Source organism: Nannospalax galili, unplaced genomic scaffold, assembly GCF_000622305.1.
Source record: "Nannospalax galili isolate Female #2095 unplaced genomic scaffold, S.galili_v1.0 scaffold186, whole genome shotgun sequence".
In the NCBI taxonomy this organism is placed as follows: domain Eukaryota; kingdom Metazoa; phylum Chordata; class Mammalia; order Rodentia; family Spalacidae; genus Nannospalax; species Nannospalax galili.
The window spans coordinates 6,089,042-6,110,849 of NW_008358774.1; the positions used below are offsets into that span (position 1 = coordinate 6,089,042).

A 21,808-nucleotide genomic window follows, 5' to 3' on the forward strand; every position below is an offset into this window, starting at 1 on the left:
TTCCATTTCATTAAGTATCTTTTAGGAGGAATCTGTTTTCTTGTGTGATTGAAAAATTGTATAGCAGTTGTTTAGTAACTGGGATTTTTTTGATTGGGTTTTCCCATTCATCTTTTACATGGGAGAGAAATGCCAGGATTTATTATCAGAATTTTATAAGAATTTGATACATGTGCTCTGTAGAGCTTATGCCAGATTACAGGAACTCCTTTATTTACAAGAATGATAAATTCCAAGATGTTTAAAAAAAAAGAATTGAAGACGAAAGTAACACTATACAGCGACCCTGATTGTTGATATCACTGTGAGTTAATTTTCAAGATAGAACTTTGGAGTGGTAAATGGCGTTGTTTGTTTATTTTCAACTCTTTTAAACATTGAAAAAAAGATACCTATGTTTTGGCTTCCTTTTACAAATAAATTCACATAGGACGGACATTGCTTCAAGCATCACTCAAGATTGATAGAGAGCTGAGATGGCCAGGTGCTTTGGACATGCTGTCTGGAGATGGAGCAAGACTGAGCTAATTTGCTCTTCTTTGCAGTTCAACTTTTTTCTGCAAATGTTTTTAACACAAAAGTTTATAATTAATTTGGAAACAGAAAGAAAAAATGGAGGACTCTGTAAGCTGATCTTTGAATATGTTAATGTTAATAGACTACTAGCTGATAACAAAAACAAGATAAATGGAAAGAAGGTGTAGACATAAAATTAAGAGCAGAAATGATCAAGACAGAAGACATAGAATGATTTTCTGCATCACCTCTGTGAATAATAGATTTGATACTCTGATGAAAGTGTGAACTCAGTAGTAGTTCACTGTCCTTTTAAAGGAGCTTTGTAATTACCGTCATGGGGCAAGTGGGTAGGAGTAAGAGTTAAGTCCCTTTCTGCTGTGTGCACTTCAGTAGACGACTAAGGAGTCAGGAAATCCAAAGTTAGACTTGAGAAAGAAAGGTCCTTTTCCAACCTGATGTGTAACTAATTACATGACAGTAATAATTGTGATTCCCTTTTACTAAATGCTTTTCAGGCACTGTGCTAAGCATGGTTCATGTATTAACATACTTAATCTTCACAGTAGCCGCCTCAGGTAGCATAGTTACCATTATTTTATAGGGACACTAGTAGGATGTGAGTTAGGCCAGCCTTCCACACAGCCTCTCCATTTAACTTTCTTGGCACATTCCTCATTATGAATGTGTAGAAAGTAGTTCCTATAATTATTAGAGATTCTGATGATAGCTGTGCTATTTCCTTCCAATTTCAATGATTCATGTATTTATCAAATAGCTGTTACTTCCCCAGTATTGCCTGTTAGCCTTTTAAAATAAATCTTATACTGAAGCAAAGCAGACTTGCCCAGGTATTTAAGAAATTTATTCTTGGGGCTGGAGAGATGGCTCAGCGGTTAAGAACACTGGCTGTTCTTGCAGAAGACCCGGGTTCGAATCCCAGCACCCATGTGGAAGCTAACAGCTGTCCGTAACTCCAGCCCCAGGGGATCCAGCAGCCTCTTCTGACCTCTGCAGGCATTGCACGACATGGGTGTACTTACCTACATGCAGGCAATACATGCATACCATAATATTAAAAAAAATAAAAAAAATTAAAAAGAAATTTATTCTTAATGATTAAAAATTACAGCTAAGCATCCAACAGTTTTTTTTTTACTATATAATTTTATTTTTTATGTGTATAAGTGTATTGCCTGCATGTATATAAGTGCACCTGTGTTGTGTAGTGCCCATGGAGGTCAGAGGAGGGCATGGGATCCCCTAGAACTGGAGTTGTGAACTCTTGTTAGCCACCATGTGGGTGCTATGAACTAAACCCAGGTCAGGTCATCTGCAAGAGTAGTGAGTGCTTTTAACCACCGAGCCATCTCTCCCGCTCCCCACTACAGTTTTTACAAAGGAAAGGTCTTGCTAATAGATTTCTTTGTTCAACATTTAGACCTGTAAAACACAATATAAGTTTGCATTCTGTGCAAAGCTTTTGCATATAGTTATTCGACACAATAGAGTTATTATAAAAGGTCTGTATATGTGATAATTGTGAAAATGACCAAGAGTTATATATAGTCAAACGACTATACTTATTTTATCTTTTAGCCTCTGGGCACCAGGTCCTGTTTTAGCTCCCAAGGAGTGCTCATTTCCTTCTTAATCTCTTGGACTTGCTTGTTTTGCTCATTTTTAAAGGGTGATTTTAGTTATGGAGAACTCAAAGTAGCTTGGAAGAAAACTTAAAAGTAGTAATTTATAGAATGTAAGAAATATAGTTAGTGATTAACAGGGTTTACCAGCAAGTTAGAAATAGTCCCACACAGCTTCTTCATCTCTCTGTGCATTCTAAACATGATCAATGTAGACGCCATCATCACTCTGAAAATGTGTGTGCCATTTGTATTAAAAGATTCATTTTCTATTTTTTTAATTATGTATATATGTGTGTGACCATGTTGTGGGTATGTACATGAGAGTGAAGGTACCTGCAGAGTGCAGAAGAGGGTGTTGGATACCCTGGACCTGGAGTTAGAGGGTGTTGTGAGCTGCCTTATGCAGGTGCTGGGAACCGAACTCTGGTCTTCTGGTAGAGCCATCTCTCCAGCCCCATCCATTTGTTTTTCCTTAGGCAGGCAGTGTTGCTCTGAGGAAATTTATCCTCATCCTGGATTGAAAATAGTTACTATGTATAATTTATATCTTTTTTCTAGCAGTGTTATTCGGGAACATTTATTACATTGATTTCTTTGTTAATGAGCTATGAGAAAACAGGTGTAGAGTAGATGCAGTATTATTATAAGTAATCTTTTTCTGAGAGAAGGAAGGTTTGACTAACCTAGTATCATTTCAAATTTTCTTGTCAAACTTGAAGTTCCAGGGTTCATTCATGATGCCATATACTATGGCTTTTTAATCCCTATTTGTTCTAGCTCGTCTTTATTCCTGCCTTGATCACATGAGAGAGGTGCTGGGAGATGCTATGCCAGATGAAATCCTGATTGAAGCCATTCTCAAGAACAAGTTTGATGTGCAGAAGGCTTTGTCAGCGGTTCTGGAGCAAGGCAATGTGCAGAATGTGCAGGGCAGGAGTGAAAGAGCAGTGTCTGCTGGAAAGGCAGCAAAAGGTATGCCTTTACCTGCTCTCTTCCAGTCATTTTTTGAGGTTTGAAGAGTACGGCGTTCCCCTCCTTACAGCCTGGGTGTGTGGTGTGTGTTGGATTGTGTGGTTGGGGTGTGTGGTATGTGGATTATGTGTGTGTTGGCAAAATCAGTAACCCAAGGGAAATAAAATCAAAGAAGACTTTTTTCTTTTTGTTAGGTTCTTATTGAACTATTTTTTTTTTCATCCTAATGAGATAAGAGACAACTGAATACCCAGCCATTTAAGGTTAAAAATTCCTCTGGTACTTATATATAGATAATAATTTCATTTAAAGAAAGTATGTTTCTGTGGGGAGAGGGCTTATGTGTGTTCTTTGAATTGATCATTATGAGAATGAGTCCACAATATGTCTTCTGTATTAATAGTGCATCCCCAGATCACAGAAGAATTCCCAGGGTATTGTCTGCTTATTGTTTTTTTGTTTGTTTGTTTGTTTTTTTGCCTGTGCCCCTGTAGCTGGTGATTAAAAGGGCCACCCGCGATGGGCAGGCGGCGCGAGCAATGTGCTATGGCGCTGCAGCTTAACCCCCAGTGCCGTGAGGAGGCACAGCGGGTGCTCAAAGACAGCGCATGCTTATTGTTTTTAATGTGTTGAAATGCAGAAGAAAATGAACCTAGCCCTTTCCATTTTAAAAAAGAAGTTTTTGAATTTAAGGTAGTAATGACTATAATTTCATTATATTAGAACTTAATATTGTTAAATTCATGAAAATTAGAGCATTGGCTTGGTATTTACCATTACATATGCCAGTGAACATAATGTGATGGTCACTTTAGATTGTTACAGGTAATATTCCTTTATTGTTTTTCCCATGGTCACCCAGTCATTAAATAATGCACAAGTATTGCTTTATTTATATCATAATCAAAGGAAGCACTTAGTAATTAAATGCCTCATTTCATGTTTTCTTTTGGTTGCTGTGCCTGTCTTCTGCAAATGTCAACTTTCTCATCTGAAAATTAATGGCCCCTGTAAGGTAAGGAGTCTTATTTTCTTCTTTTGAAGTTTCAGCTGATAATGTTCAAAGTTCTTATTCTCAATCGGAAAATCATTTGAATTGCAGTAGCAAGTCCTTTGATTTTTCTAGCTCGATAGCAAAATATGGATCACATAATTCTTCAGTTGTGCCAAGTCAGTATTTACTCCATAGGAAAAAGAAACTTGACAGGCCTAAAAGTGAAAAGGAACTAGAATCATGTAAGTTAACAAAAGAGCTGTCCCTAGCTGACCTGATTCACAGTATGCCAAGAGATTCTTGTGCAAGTCAGCCCTCAGCCGGACTGCCAGCCACAGACAGTCTAGGAAGCCTGTGTTCAAAGAGTCTAGATGCTGATGTGTTAAGACCTCCTGCATCTGGATGTGCTTCCAAAGATGATGTTGCTTTCAAAGGAATTCCAGATTTAAAGTTCTTAATGAGAGAAAGTGTAAAGTCTAATGATTCTTTGGTTATTCACAGCAGCTCACTATCTGATTTCCAAAACATTCCAGTGCAAAACTGCTTGGACAGTTTAAATAATCCTTTACAGCTACCTAGGTCGTTGGAAGATAATTTAAATCCTATAAACACTGAAGTTGGAAATACTTCTTTAGGTGGACAGAGTGCCAAGAATAACATTTTAAAACCCAATAGTTTGTCCTTTTCCCAGTGTGGAAGTCTGTCCCTAGCTGAGCTGTTTCAGAAACACAGAGAAGACAGTCCAAGCCAGTCCTTTGCTTTATCTGATCTGTGTAACCAGTCATCAGCCAGTGTGGGATCCTTTCCCCTGTCACAACTAGCAAACTGCTGTCAGTCTTCTAGTGGAATATCAGAGTTAACAGGATCTCTGTCATCTTTGGCATTTTGTAAAGCTTCTCCCACAAGAGACCTGGAGAATTTGTCACTTTCTGATTTGATTGCAGGAACTATTGAACTAGACAACTCTCAGATTAAGAAAGATTCCTTTGAGCTCACTTTATCTGAAATGAGGAATCCTGGAATAGATTCAAATATTGATCTTAGTGTCCTGATAAAAACTCCAAATTTTGTTCCAAAGCCAGTAGTTGACCCATCAGTTGCTCCAACACCAGAAACTAAAATTTCTTGTTCAAAATTAGGGAAAAATTCCAGTTCTGCTAAGGATAGTAAGAAAAACAAAAAAGACTCTCTTACTAAGAAACTGCCTTTTTCTCTGGCTTGGACCAAGGCCCTTGCTGCTAGACCTTCAGCATTTGCTTCAACACTGTGTCTTCGTTACCCACTGAAAAGCTGCAAGAGGCGCACCCTTGACCTCTACAAGACTTTCCTTTATAGTAGACAAGTTCAAGATATATCTGACAAAGAATTAAGTCCTCTTGTAGCAATAACACCATTTGACTTCAAATCAGCATCTCCTGATGACATTGTAAAAGCTCATCAAAAGAAAGCATTTACTAGAGAGTAGTGACAAAAGGAAAACTTGGTTCCTGTTGTAAGCTTTTTATTTTAATGTAAAGTCTTTGTAGGATCACTATTAGGGGATTCAAATTGTGATTTTTATTAAAATTATCTTGTCGTTTATAATTTAAGTTGATAATGTATTTTTGCACTGAGAATTTTTTTAGATGATATCTTGTAGTAATGACTGGCTTAATCTGAGTTGATAGCTCATATGAGTGTATGTTTACAAAGTGCATATGATAACTTGGTATTGCAAAATTGAGCCTCAGATCTTTTCATTTGCCATTCAGCTTTCTAAGTTTTTGCAATGAGATGTTCTATAAAATATTTTTGTGCTTTTTTTTTTCTTAAATGAAAAAAATGCAGCTACTTGGGATTATCACAGTTTGAAGATTATTTTTAGGATAATAGAGATATATAACATTGCTAAGATACACTTATATTTTAAAAGACTACTGGTATCATTCTTAGTTTATTATTTTATTTAGGTGAGTACTAAATTTTTTCTATTAGAAAACCTTAAAATTCTTGATTTTTGAGAGTACTATGAAATTTGATTAAGCAACATTTTTGATTATAATAAAATGAAAATCTTTTAAGGGACCATGTAAATATTGAAGGTGGATTAATACATAAATTATTTTTATATATTATACATTTTATACATTTCAAAGCCACATTTGTCCAAAACATATTCTTTGAAATAAACATACAGAAAGTGTTTTGAAGTATGGTTGCATGTTGTTTAAATAGCTGTACCAGAGCTCTGTCATGGTTTCTTTTAGGTAAGTAACAAGCTGTGGAGCCTTCCTCTTTGCTCATGATGACTGTGTGCCCACTGGTCACAAAGTTTTAGCAGTAGCAGATCACACGCGAGCTCTGGTAGTTAGTGGGATAAGCATGTTTTCATCTATAATCTGTAGCAGTGCTCCTCAGGCAGCAATCAGTCACTGGGCGTATAGTTTCAAAACACAGCCACTCTTGCTTCTTTTCTGACTTGCTGAGTTGAGTTTCTGAGGGAGGCCCTTGGAGAGATGTTTTCCAGGTAATGATGGTGCCCACGTCTACTTGAGAATGGGGAGTGGAATTTTTAATGCCCAAAATAACCGACCAACTTAATTTCTAAAAATCAGGAATACCAAGGAAAATTGCTAGTCAGGAATAATGGCCTTTGGATTAGAATACTAATGGAGTGTTAGTGTTTTGGTTTTTTTGTTTGTTTTTTGAGACAGGGTCTCCCTGTAGCCCCAGCTGTCTTGGAACTTGTTCTGTACACCAGGCTGGCCTTGATCTCACAGAGATCCATCTGCCTCTGCCTCTCAAGTGCTGGGACTAAAGGTATGTGCCACCACACCAGGCTAGTGTTAGTGTTCTTTTGCATAAAATAATACAGTAATAAATAAAATGTTATTTCTTAGTGAAAATGAAGCAGCTGCCCTTTTTTCTAGTAAAATTCTTTCCTCTGGCAGCTTCTTTATTATGGCATTGACACTTTCTTTATGTTGTTTGTTTTTAGATTAACATTCCAGTGTTCTTAGCTAGCCGTAGTATTCTCGTATACAGTACTTCTGTAGGAAAAGTTTAGATTGCTCTTGACCAAATGTTTCTTGCTTTTCTCCCTATGCTGGGATTGAACTCAGGACCTTTTGCATGCTAGGAAAGAACTTTTTCCACTTAGCTGCAGGGCCAGCCCTCCATTTTGATTTTAATTGACTATTTCGTTGCTCATAATATTTAAGGATTTTAAAAATCACAAGCTGTGTTTTATGATCAATATTAAAATTTGAATTACTCCTAACTTCTGCATTTGGTTTTCTAGACTTTCACCTCAGTTAGTTTAGTAGCTGAGCTATTTGTATGACTTAACAACTATATACTGTATAGCAGTGTTCAGTTTAGGATTGAATTTATTCTAAGAATTTGTAATTGATAGTTACTTCTGCTAGGTTAAGCCCTGTACAAATGGTCTACTTTACACATAAAGCCACATATTTTTACTTAACCCACACTACAGATGACTTGACCTTCTTTTATAACAAATGAATTTTTGAGTCAAGAAACAGTACTTTTAATGCACGCTTGGTAGGTTAACTGTGTGCCCCTGGTTAGGATTGAAACGACTCAGGAGATTGTTCTTGTGCGGAAAAATGTTCATTATATGTAATACATATGTACTTTTACTTTTTAAAAGAAAAGTTCTAGCCTCCCTCCTTTTCTTATCTTGGCTACTGCCTGTCAGGCACATACTTGACAAGCACTATTCAGAGGTGGAATCAAGAAGCCTCCCCTGCTTTCTACCGTTGACCATTGGCCTTTGGTAAAAGACGAGTGCTGCTTCCTTTGGATGACTGTTTGTACCAAATGGGCATTCTGCACCATGTGCTGGTCATTAACTGGCTGCTGTCTTGGTAGCTCAGGGATGTTGAATGAGTAGAGTTTATTGTCTAGCTCAGATACCAGTTTTTGAGATGCAAAGCCATTTCTGTTTGCATTATGATCAAATGGAATCATAATGGAAATGGGATTACATTGTAAATGTTATAAAAGACACTCAAAGTGATAATTTATGCTCTTTCTTCGATCTTTAAGGGATCCTATGTTCATGGATGTTTTATCCTTCTGTATTCTAAAGGGTTAGAGTTAGTTGCACAGAACTAGAGATTCATTCTGTACAGAACATTGAACTGTTTGATATTTGCCTCCGTTCTCACATGCATTGTCACCTATTTTCCTCCCTTTAGCTTTGAATCCTTTCTTGAACTTTTACCCTTTCTTTCTCAAAGCAGTAGTAACTTTTCTCAGTGTATTATATTTAATTTTTAGTATATTTTTAGTTGTGTGATTAGTGGATAATCATACAACTAATTTACACACCTAGGATAAAACTAGTAAGATGCTTTTCTTTACATATAAAAGGAAGCACTTAATCAGTGAAGTGTGAATTCTTAAATGGCAATTTTCTTTTATATTGACCTCAAATCTGTATTTGGATCATTATATTGGAAAAGAACAGTGTCAGTAAGCTTTTTGTTTTATGGTCATAAAAGTTTATTTGATGATAAAATGAGTTTTGTGATAGCTTATAAATTGTGTTGTTATATTTATAAATGGGGTGTGTATAAGCAAAGATAATGTTTGCTAGAAAGAAGGATCTAAAGAAATGTTTATAGTAGTTTTTTAGCTGTGTACATATAGTTGTATAAGACTGTAATTGTGTAATTGATTTTTAGGCCATGAAAACTTGTCACATTTTGAGTGTAATACGCATTTTTTTAAAAAGCTGCATTGAAAGAAATTATAATTCTGAAGTTTCTGAAGTGTGAAAACATAATTTATCCATTGGAAGTTTCTATATAAACTTGATATGGCAGAATGGAATTTTGGTAATTTATGCAGAAAGTGCTGTTTCATGTTTCTATAAACAAATTGAAAAATACTCCATTTAGTTGTGAAGAAATTTTTTCTAAGATATTCGTCATTTAAAATTTTTGTTTTTCATGGGGTAAAATTCCATGTATGTGTATATTTTTATTTATTTTACATTTTATGACTCACATAGAAACACTGAGTTCTCATATAGGTTAGAGTGAATAGTGATGGATTGCTGAGATGACAGTGGAAGGTGAGAGAGTCAAGTGCGCATGTTCAGTCTTGCTATGCCTGATTTCTGTTGTGCTGCTTAGAGAGGAACATTTCAGTTGCAAGTGATATGGCAAGGTGAACAAATTTAGGAGACTTAGGGGAAGGTAGATGTGGACATGTATGTAGCATGTTGTAGCTAATATAACATTACAGTCTCTGAAGCTGATGTCTTTCTTTTCCTCTTCTGAAATGCCTCTTTACCCTCTTTTTCCCGTCTTTATTAGTATCATCATCTTCCAGTTGCCTAGATCAGAAACCTGCATCATCCTTGTTTCCTCTCTCTCTGACCTGCTCCCTATAGTTGATTACCACTCTTATTTCTGACTTACAAATATTTATGTGTATACATGTGCATACAAAGAGTAATTTCTTGTTGTTTGTGGTAATTATATGACTGCAAATACTGAATTAGTAAGTACTGAGACATGCCTCCTATAGGAAATGCATGGTGAGTTTTTTGTAAAGCTTTGGACCCATTCCCAGAAACCACTCAGAATAAACCTTGTTTTATGTGTGCTCCTAGTAAAGTCATTATTCAGAACAATATATTTCACTACATCTCATTGATTAACATTGAACTCACAGATAACAGTCCAGGACTGGAGAGATGGCTCAGCAGTTACGAACACTGACTGTTGTTGAAGAAGACCTGGGTTCGAACCCCAGCACCCACTGGCAGCTGACAACTGTCTGTAACTCCAGTTCCAGTGGGATCTGACAGCCTCTTTTGTCCTCCGCAGGCATTGCACAACACGGGTGCACTTACCTACATGCAGGCAATACACACATATACATAAAATAAAAATAATAAATAAAATATTAAAAAAACAACGCCCCCTAAAAAAATCAGTCCATAACTTAATGCCTTATCTAATGTGCATCTGTTACTTGTTAGGCATCTTACAGTCTTCTAATGCTTGGAGATTTTAGAGAATACATAGTACTCTACTTGCAACCCATTTTAATCAGCAATTACCAACAGACAACACAGAAAACCATGATACCAAATCAACCATGAAAGTACACTTATTTGCAATATTATGTGTTGAAACAAACAAACAAACAAAAAATAGTGTTGCTGTGCTTGATCTTACCTGGGAACTTGCGTATTGGTGATGCAAATTGTTCGCTCTTCTACACATGCCTGCAAGGTACTGCCACAGTGCTGTGATTCAGTTTATTTTCTCAAAATATTTCATACATTAGAGCCAGAGTAATTTTTCTAAAAATGCTAATATAATTTTCTGCTTTTCTTTGTAAGTTCACTCATTTCCTAAGCCCCTTTATGAACTGATGTGTTTGGTTTACCTTCATGCAATCTCATGCAAGCACACGTCCTTGAGCTTCCTTTGTTCCCCTTTGCATCTCTTGTCCCTGCTGATTTCACATTGGAGTTCAGATCAAACATTGCTTCTACCCTAGAGCATGGGGTCTTTATATGCATCTGTTGCTCACTGTGTTCCTCTTATTACTGCTCTGTATGAGCAGTACCCCATCTGTGGTCGTGTATACACTCTTTCTATTGTAACATTGCTTTATTGTACCTCACAGCACCTGTGGCCTCTGACTCGGTGTATGTGTGCAGGCTTTATGTTTGCTTTTGCAGAAATTTTACATGGGTATTACACATATGTGAATGTATACATACATTTCTACACAAGCCGGAGTATACCATTACAGTTCTTATATCTGTAGCACATAATACAACATTCTACATACTGTTATTTTAATATGTACAGATTGATCTCAATAAATTAAAAAGCTTCATAGAAGCTTTATATAATCATTCTATAATATGATTATATAATCATTCATATAGCCCTTGTTGATAAACATTTTAAGAGTCTCCAGTTGATATTGTTAATGATACCAAAACAAATACCCTTTTTCTAGATACTGAAATATTAACTTAAAATTTTTGATACATGCTGCCTAATTGACTTTAATAAAGATTGTACTAATTTCCTTTCCACCAGATTATAAATGTTTCTGTCCCAGTTTTGAAATAGGAATGCTCTTTTGGTTTGAGGCCAAACTAATACTTGGAAAACATTTTTTTTTTTGTTTATTTTATGTTTCTTTAAGGAAGGAGGCTGTCTGCCTTTTCATGTCTTGTCTGCTCTTCACTTCTGCCTATTTTTTTTCTGGTTTAACTTTCAAAAGTTTGAGGGATACGGGTATATGCCTGTATCTTGAACACACATGCACTTATATACCAGAAAAATTAATCCTTTTAATCCTTGTTACTTCTGATTCCTATTTAATCATTTCTTAAGTTTTTGTCTTTTTTATATGGTTTTTATTCTGTTGTGCACATTGGACTAGAATTCACTGTATAGTCCAGGCTTTCTCCTACTCCTCAAACTCCTGCCCCAGCCTTCCGAGGGCTGGGATGTTGGTTATGCACCACCACTCTTGGCTCTTAGGTTACATTTTAGAAGAAAAGTTTTCAGTTTTTATATCAATATATCTTTTTTTTCCTTAGGATATTTTTGTTTTTAGAGTTCTACTTTGCTCTAAGTTACTAAGAATGAAATAGTTTATTGTTTAATACCTTGGATAGATTCATTTTTTGGCTTTTTCATCTTTGATCCAGTGCTATTAAGGGTTAACATAACAATAAATTGGTTTCCCCACCAACATCTCCTATCCTTATGGCAAGGCTGGTTCCTTTGTGGACTTACACATCCTTTGTTTCAAATGGTGCCTGTGACACATGCAAACTCTTCTCCATTTATCTTGGAGCTCTACTCATACATTTTAAGGCACCATAGCTTTATATTCCTGTTAGGTTTTAATATTTTATAGGCTGTCTTTCTTAAAAAATTGTTTTCCTCAGTTATTTACATAGCTCCCCTCTCCAATTTAAGCTTTAGAAAAAAGGATGCTTAATGATAGGACTGTGTTTTTGGAGAAAGGGAAATACTTCATAAAATTAGTTTACAATTGTTGGCTAGAACTTGCTGTTTAGCCCAGGCTGGTTGAAAGTCATGATCCTCCTGCTTCAGCCTTCTGAGTCCTAGGATTGCAGGTGTGCCACTATACCCAGCTCCCAGCTATTTTCAGATTTGTTGATTCTTCATGATTAGACCTGATTTTAATTTTGATTGGATCCCTTATCTTCTCTTCCTTCCGAAGTATTTATGCACAAAATATTTCTCACATTATTAAGTATGTAAAAGTGATTTTGTGTATGTTTTCATGACTAATTAGTTGCTGTTCTTGGTGCTGTGACTAACCAGACAAGCAACTTAAGGAAGGAAGGATTCATATGGACTCATAGTTTGAGGGCAGATCCATTAGGCTAGAAGCACAGGACAGGGCTATAAAACCCTAAGACCTGTCCCCAGCCACCCACTTCTTCCAGGTAGGCCCCACCTCCTAAAGGTGTCCCAGTCTCCCCAAACAATACGACCAGCTGGGAATGCATTGTTCACCGACAGGAACCTGTGGGGCTGCTTCACAGGCACACACAGCTAGCTAGTCTGATTCTGTTTTGTCTGGTGTGGCTTTCGTTTCACAGTAGCCGTATTCTAATCTTCCTCTGTTCCTCTGAGCTTGGTGACTTTATAGTTCTCGCTCTTGTTTTAAAAATCTTTTCATCCTTTGTGTGTTTATGTTCTTCTTAGTGAGAGTATCTTTTCTATATTTCATATAATAGAATATAAAAACAGCTTCTTTTTTTTCATATACTTTGCCTTGTTCCTATGCTTTTAAATAGTTTGTGTTATGCTTTCTTAGACTACCTTCCTATAGCCTGCCTGTCCTGGCCTGCTTGAATATTTGCGTTTGGGAATTTATTTATTTATTTTAATATGTTTTTAGAGATTTTTTTTTTTTTATGTTTGTATCAGTGTGTCCGTGTTTGTGTATAGGTGTGTGGATAGGTGCATGTGAGTGCAGGTACCCGTGGAGCCCAAAAGCATGTGTCAGATTATGTGGAAATGGAGTTACAGATTGTTGCGAACCTCCTGAGAACTGAATTCAAGTCTTCCACAAGAGCAGGACAGGCTCTTACCTGCTGAGATCCTGGAGTTCTCTTTTTGACAGTATTGATGGAGAATAATGTAGGGGTGTGGGGTTGAGCTTGGGTCATCTTGTACTCTTGACCTGTTCTTGATGAATGCTTGCTTCAGTACAGTTTTCCTCAACATTTCAGAGAAATTCTTTTTCTGAAGGTTTTTAGGATGTCCTTGCTATTGGTGTGGATGGGTTCTGAGACTCTTCCTCTATTTAAACATCTCCACATTTTGCTTGATTCACAGTGTTGACTCTTGGATTCTCCAGCTGTGGAGAGCTGTGTGATTTGGACCATAATCCATAGTCAAATGTAATCCTAATCATCCCCTTGCCCAGTTTGGTCCAAATTTTTGCTTGGTAGATGCTCTTCATAGTTTAATGACTTAATTTGGGGGAAAATGGAATAGAAATAACTGTTTTGACTCTAACTTTATGTGTTTTTCCATGGATATTAAAAATTTTGAAACGTATGAATAATTAGTGAACATGAGAAATACTAAGCCTTATCACAAAGGGTTTGGAAAATAGGTATAATGATTCCAGTGTTCATATCAACTTTGTATCTAAATAGTCTAGAAGGAAATTCATTTCTCATTAAGAGAATTCTGTAATATTTTTGTATTTTTAAGATTTTAGAAGTATAATTTCTAAGGCCTCAATTCTGATAATATGATTTTGTTAGCATGTATGTTGAAACACACTAGTAACAAATACATATAAACCTTAGAGTGGATTGTCATGCAATTTTGTTACATGTTCCTATCAGTGAGCTGCTAAAAGAGCATATGTATGAAGAGTTAAATCATAGGATAATCTTTAGTTTTTTGATGCATTTTTCTTGATACATTAACCTAGTAATTAAAAAAGAAGCATCCCCCCAAACTATGCAACTGAGTAGCACATACCTTATTTTTCCTTGAAAAGTCCGAAAACCAAAATACATCCAATAGTATTGTTTTAAAGGAAAGTTTCAGCAGGGTAAAACTAAAAGATGAATAGTTTTCAACAGAATGAATACAGTGTTAATTGTATAAAGTGAGGGTCAACTTTTGTTATTAACAAAGATTTTTCCAAGAAAATGTTTTTATTTTGAATCTTTTAGAAAAGTAATTGGTATTAAGGAAAGCGTGCATGGAGAGAAAATGGCCGTCTGCAGATCTGGAGAAGAATCCTAGGTTGTTAAATGGCTTTTTTTTCCTTCTTTTTTTACAATTTTCAAAATTGGTGTTTCCATTATTTCAGAAACCAGTAGCTGATAAATGTTTATGTTCTCTAAATCATTAAATTTGTTGTTTAAAAGTATTGCAGTCTTTGGTGAAATATACTTCAGTATTGTCCTAAAACTGATCTATTTCTGATACAGGTTTTCTCTAGGTAATATTTGTTGTATTACCACACTGGTTGATGTCTGTTTAAGTTCCATTTAGTTTTCTCTACAGTAAAACATTTAATTAGAAAGAAAAGCCAAATTTTATATTCTGAGAATATGGTTGGTTGTTCCTTTATAGTAGTAATAGTATTTTGATAATAAACAGACTTTATAAAATATCTGTATCCTATAATTGGAACATGTACACAGTATTATTTATAAATATACTTTGATCATAGCTATCAGATTTGAGGGTCTTAACAGCAGTTTATTCCCTAGAGAAGAGTCAAGAAATTGAAACAAAGTAAAGCTGAGCCATAGGCAAGTGTGACAAGATCCTTTTGATTGACCAGAGGGAATGAGAGAGGGTGAGTTTTAGATCAGCCTCTTCTCCCTCCTCTCACATCAGATGTACAGAGCTTTGAATTGTCATTTTGGAATTACATCCTATGAGTTCTGTGAAAATTCTAGAAGGAAAGCTTATTAATATGAGATTCTATGAAGAAGTTTAAATTTATACAACCTTTCAGTAATCCACTTAAATATATATTTCATTTTATTTTAGTTATTTTTTGTAGGCTGTTAAATAGGCATATGTAAGTAACATTTTTGGTTTTCCCTTGGAAATACATTTTCTTGGAAAAAAACTAATTTATCCATTCTAAGTATTTTTATTCAGACAATAAGAGGAATTCAGAATTAATTTGCTTTCTGCTTCAAATTATGTGGGTTTTTTGAGAGGAAGTGGTTGAATTCAGTGAAGAGACCTAAGTAGTTCTCAGTGTTCTCAGATGTTTTAAGACTCTTTGTATACACACCTACACTGGAAAAGTTGAAACACTAATTGCTCAATTTAAAAATAATTTACTTTAGACTCTTACAGCTGCTTTCTTCTTAATGACTATTTAGTATAGTATATGAATTGCTAGAATATTACATAGAATTTTCTTTTAATTCTAATTACCTTGCTATTAGAAAATCATGGCGATTCTAATTAGGTTAATATTTATTTATATATACTTCTTTCATTGTAAAAAAATATAAATCTTTTTAATAGTATCTTTTGAGCACTTATTGCATGGTCACTACTAAATGTTTTAACAAGGGTTTCAATGGAAGGAAAAGGCAAAGATTCAATTAGTCAACACTTCTTTATTTTATATTCTGTTTTTTCATTAGAAAAATGTGCTAACATTGGGGATATATAGTGGCAGGGGTTCTCTTTTCCTTAGTTTTATCTGAGAGTTTTGCTATCAAGTGCAGGCTGGCCTCTCCATTTCCTGTCTCTGCCTCCCAAATGTGGATGATAGGTGTGCGCTACCATGTCTGGCTTTCAGAGGTAGTTTTGTTTTGTTTTTTGCATTTTTGTTCTTTAAAAAAAAAAAAAGAACTTAATTTCTTCTCTGAGAATTTCATACAATGTATATTGATCATATTCCTAGCTCCCCAGTTCCCCCAGATCACCACCTGCCTAACCAGCCAACTTCGTGGTTTTTTTTTTTTTTTTTTTTTTTTACCCCAATTTTTTTTGGTCTTTTTTGAGACAGGGTCTCCCTGTAGCCCCAGCTTTCCTGCAACGTGTGTGTGTGTGTGTGTGTGTGTGTGTGTGTACATACATGTGAGTGTAGTACCTATGAAGGCCAGAAGAGGATGTTAGATCCCTTGGAGCTGGAGTTAACAGGTGGTTGTGAGCCTCCCAAAATGGGTGTTCGGAACTGAACTCAGGTCATCTGAGAAAGCAATATGTGCTCTTAACTGCTGAGCCATCTCTCTAACCCTCTTCAAGTACAGTATTCCATTGTTAAGGTAACTGGTGATTTTAGTGTAGTACCTATGAAGGCCAGAAGAGGATGTTAGATCCCTTGGAGCTGGAGTTAACAGGTGGTTGTGAGCCTCCCAAAATGGGTGTTCGGAACTGAACTCAGGTCATCTGAGAAAGCAATATGTGCTCTTAACTGCTGAGCCATCTCTCTAACCCTCTTCAAGTACAGTATTCCATTGTTAAGGTAACTGGTGATTTTATTTAACCAAATACTTAACACATTAATTTAAACTGTTCATTTACTGTTTTTAAAATGTTTTAACTTTTTTGTGCATTTGTGCAGTTTCTTTTGTTTCATGAAAGTTATGGTTCTGGAGTGGCACTGCTAGCTAAAAAAGGATATTTTAAGACAGTAAAGTTAACCTTCAGAAAGATTATGCTAATTTATGCTTTACACTTAATTATTAATTACTAATCATAACACCATTGGAGAAGCTGTTTAGTAAAGGATAGTATGCTACTTTGAAGGATTTTAATTTGATCAAGGTTTTCATTGATAATAAGTTGATAAGAGTTAAAGACATGCAGTGCTTCTTGGGCCCATTGTGTTGCCAGTTATTCATGTGTCCCTGAAAAGTGTGTTTGTGGTGTCTTGAGCAGATTACCAGAGCCAAAAGTACCATGTATCGAAGTTTCTGTGAGAAGTAAATCTTCCATGTGATACTGCTGGCACAGCATCTTGCAAATGGAAAATGCCCAAGAAGAGGGAAGTGAACTTAGTTCTCAGAAATCCATTCTAATGAATTGAGGCACTCAGGCAACTCAGCTGTTTTTTGTTTTGTTTTGGTTTTTTACTTTTTCTTTTTTCAAAAAGTGTTTTTGTGTAAGTTTTTTTTTTTTTTTTTTTTTTTTTTTGAGGAATTACCTGCTGACTTTTCTACCACATTGCCAGTTTTTAGCAGCCTAATATATATTCTTCCATGTCATCATATATAAGTTGTGTATAGGGATTTTTTTCCAGGAAAAAGTATATTAAGTTATATTCATTTTATTTTTTTAGAATGTATTAAAAATTATTTATTTATTTTTATTTGTACAAGTGTTTAGCTTGGCTGTATGTGTCCTGGTAAGTGCCAGCAAAGGCTGAAGGGGATTGGGAGAGCCACCATGTGGGTTCTGGGAATCGAACCCCGCTCCTCTGGAAGAACAGCAAGTGCTCCTAACCCTTAGCCACTTCTCCAGTCCCTTAAAAAATATTTTTGACTAGACTAATTCTAACTTTTAAAAAAGTGGTTCTAAGGTCTGGCATGGTGACGCATGCCTTTAATCCCAGCACTCAGGAGGCAGAGGCAGGTGGATCTCTGTGAGTTCAAGGCCAGCCTGGTCTACATGGTGAGTTCCAGGACAGCTGGGGCTACAGGGAGACCCTGTCTCAAAAAGACCAAAAAAAGTGGTTCTAGAATATTCTATGATATGGATGTACTGTGACTTATTTGCATCTTCCCATGTTGAAGCTGATTATTTATTTCACTCTACCTCACTTTTCTAGTTTTCACCTATTTGTAGAGTATCCTTGTGGATATCGTTAACAAACAGGGCTTTTATTTCTGAGAGAGCTCCTTAAGAAAATTCTGGATTGGAAGGTATTTTGTTGCTTCTGTTCAGTAGAGAGGACCACTGCTTTATGGTAGTTCTCTGCCACTCCTCAGTACATGTTAATACTTCAGATTTGGGGCAGTTAGGTGGGTGAAAATATACTTTGTTGTTACTTTAATTTGCATTCCCATGACTCCTGATAAAGTTAGGTACTTGTTCATGTTCATTAATCATTTGAACTTTTTCTGTGAATTGCTGTTGTTATACCCTGTGCCATTTTTTCAGTTGTCTTATTTTAATGCTGTTCATGTTACAACTATCGGTTATTAGTCATCTTCATTTGCCTTCTAGATTTTTTTGGTTTATCTTTCAAATTCAATTTTTTTCTTGGAGGACAAATTAAAACTTTTGTTCCTCCATACTTTTCTTTTATAATTTAGCAGTTTCCAGGATTGGGTTGCAAAAAGCAAAGAACCTTATCCTTTAGGTTATACATACTCTAAATTTTTTTGAGAGTTGTTGTTTATATTCTTAAAATTTAAGTATAATTTCTCTAAAATTATTTTGCAGGGTGTAAAAATTGTACTTTGTTTTCGTTCAGCTTTTCACTTTACTTTTCAGAATGCATCAGCATGTATGCTGTGACTGTATGTGTGCAGTATGTATGCTGTGACTGTATGTGTGCAGTATGTATGCTGTGACTGTATGTATGCAGTATGTGTGCAGTCACTGTAGGATATGCAGTATGTGTGCTGGCAGTATGTGTTCTGTGACTGTAGTGTATGAAAAGACTGTATGCCCTTCCGTGTACATTGCTATGATTGTATGCTGTGTAGTGTGTTGTTGCTGTATGCTATGACTGTCCTGTGCAGTGTATGTGTTGTAACTGTATGCTCTGCAGTATGTATTCTGACTATGCTGTACAGTAATGTAGAAGAACATAGTATTGTAATTAGATCATTATTGTTTTGCCACCTACGTCTGTCATGTGCTGTCCTCTGTGACCTCAGTACATTATTGAATTTCTTGAAGACTTGGTTTCTTTATCTTTTAGCCCAGCAGCATATATATTATATGTAATATAATACATTAAAGCCATGCTGGTTTCTCTTTAGCCTGACTGCTTTAAAAATCCATTATGTTCGTTATTGTGGAGTTATTTCTAGATATTCGTGCCATTAGCAAGTCTCCCTATGCCATATAAGAATGAATTAAAGTCAGTGTTTAGAGATTATAAGTCATATCTGGAGAAATATAATGAATTTATATGTTTTTAAAAAATGTTTTTATTTTATGAGTGTATGTGTGTATTGCTTGCATGCAATACTTGTGGAGGTCAGAAGAGGGTGTTGGGTCCCCTGGAACTGGAGTTATGAATTGTTAACTGCCATATGGGTCCTCTGCAAGAGCAGTCAGTGCTCTTAATCTCTGAGCCATATTTTTAGCCCCTGCATTTTTTTCTAACTTAAGTTTGTACTATTCAAACACAGTAGAATTTCCTTGTCTCTAAAGTTGTGTTTTTGAAAATCCTAAAGGTAAGGTTGAGATGTTGTAACTACATTGAAAATACTTAACTAGTATGTTTAAGCTGTGGTTTTGATCCCCAGGACCAGAAAAAAAATCAAAACAAAAGGATGAGGCTGAGTTTATGAAGGTCTGTGTACATGTTTTAGTGCCATGAAAAGTAGTGTAAATGGTACCTAAAATAATATTAATGAAACTAATACTTCACAGATCTGATCAATACAGTTTGTTTTATCTATTGTCTCTTGCTTGTTTAAATCCTTGAAGTTTTTAGTAGGTTTCAGTAGTGTTCCAGATTTTCAGCCAAGTGCACTGTGAGGTTTTTCTTTCTCCTGAACCTTTTCCTTTATCTAAATGTTCAGTGTGTTTCTGATTTTATGGCCAGAAGTTGTTGATTCTTCCCACCCATTTCCACAGTAATTTAGACAAGTACTGGTGCTTCGGGTAGACTACTTGGACTTGGATTCTAGCTGAACCAGCTACCTGGAGTGACCTTCAGGAAGTTACTTATCCCTACCACAATTCCTTTATTTGTAAAAGCAGCCTGCTAACAGTTCTTAGGGGCGCTGTGATGGTTAGTGACTTCCTATATAAGTCATTATAGCATTTCTTGACCCAGGAGGTGCTCAGTAATTTATATTCTGCATTGTTAAGGTATTTCTCAAATAAACCACCTTAACTTTGCACATATCCAGCATGCCTAAGCTTAAAAGTATCATGGTAGATAATTTGCAGAAATATATCATTTTAAAGTTTACAATAAATGAAAAAGCCGAAGACAGAAGACTGAAAAACATCAGTGTGTTTGTCTAGTGATGTGCGTGCGTGCATGTGTGTGTGTGTGTGTGTGTGTAAGGATTTATACTATTATATTGTATACTGTTGTACTATATACTGTTATAGTATGTACTATAATGCTATTCTGTAAGGTAAAGAGATACTGTTTTGGGGCTGTGGTATTTCTTGTTTTAACAAACAATTTTTAGTCACCACCGTAATACTTACAAATAAATTATAGTTTTTATGTAGGCTTGTGTGTTTGTGCGCAGGGGTGCATGTGTGTGGAAGCCACAGGTCAACTTCAGGTTTCATTTCTCAGGAACAGTCCCCTTTGTTTTTTGAGATAAGGTCTCTCACTAGAACATGGAGCCAGAGAACTCTGAGCTCTAGGGATCCACCTCTCTCTGCCTCCCCAGAGTTGGGATTGCAAGCTTATAGTGCCTGGTTTATGTAAGTCCTGAAGATTAAAATCAGGTTCTCCTGCCTGTGTGGCAAGCACTTGACTGACAGCTTTCTCCCCAGCTCCAAGATGTAATTTTGTAAAGGAAAATGGTTAGTACCACAGTATCACAAGTCATTCCTGACTTTTTAGTAGGAATTCTTATGCTATATTGGTCAAAATATAAAATATTAACTTACAATTTATTTTGTGTCAAGACCTATAATAATCTAATACAGGTTGAAATCTATTTAAAGTTTTAATTTCTTACACATCTTTGTGTGTATGGGTTATATGCACACACACACACACACATATATTTGCATGTGTGTGAATGCTCATGTGTGGGTACACATTATTTGTGCATGTAGAAGTCCAAGGTTGATGTCTGGAGTCATCTTCCATTGCTCTTCTACCATATTCATTGAGGCCAAGTCTCTCAGTCAAACCCAGAACTCTCCAGCATGACTAGTCCTCTCAGCCAACTTGCTCTGGGAATTCCGTCTCTGCTTAGCATTTAAACTCTCTGCTTAGCATTTAAACGGGCTTCTGGGGATCCAAACTCTGGTCCTCATGCTTGTGTGGCAAATGTTTAACCACAGAGTCATCTCCCCAGACCCTAAAGTTTATATTTTTAAAAATTTGCTGGTTCTTTGATATTTCCATAAAATTAGAGTCTTTTCCCCCTCTGCATGAGAGATGGAAACTGAATGATGGAGTTGATAAAGGGTTCATGCTTTAAAGCCCCATTAAAGTAAATAATTCAGACCAAATCAAAGTGCAGCTATAGTGTTGAAGGAAGTGGTTTAGTCTCTCATCTAGTTGGGGTACTTTCTCAGTGTACATCTGATAACTAGAATTTAAATGTTTAGTTAAATTAAGTGAAAAATTTATTTGAAGTTATTTTTCTTTTGAAAATTTAGTCCAATTTCTTTGAAATTTTGGAAACCATAATTTGCGTGTGTGAATTTATATGTACTGGTATGTTGAAATCCATTTATAGGAAAAATGATTGGCAAAAAATGTACTGACCTGGAAAACCCTGATTTTTTTTTTTTTTAAATCTTAATTATTGTTTAAACTTCGG

The 21,808-nt window shown here is 35.8% G+C and overlaps 1 protein-coding gene and 1 pseudogene across 3 annotated transcripts in view; one reads left to right on the forward strand and one right to left on the reverse strand.

Annotated features, from left to right (window-relative positions):
- Hbs1l (HBS1 like translational GTPase) overlaps window positions 1–21,808 on the forward strand; it is a 76,400-nt gene that overhangs the window by 12,363 nt on the left and 42,229 nt on the right. For 2 of the 3 annotated variants that reach the window (XM_008822088.3, XM_008822087.3), the window contains exon 4: window positions 2,940–3,134. In XM_008822088.3, coding sequence (XP_008820310.1) covers window positions 2,940–3,134 — 195 coding nt within the window. Of the gene's footprint in view, window positions 1–2,939; window positions 3,135–4,154; window positions 9,026–21,808 lie in introns of those variants that run through there. The other variant, XM_008822089.3, reaches the window with a different exon arrangement.
- On the reverse strand, window positions 3,621–3,742 carry LOC115068275 (annotated as a pseudogene).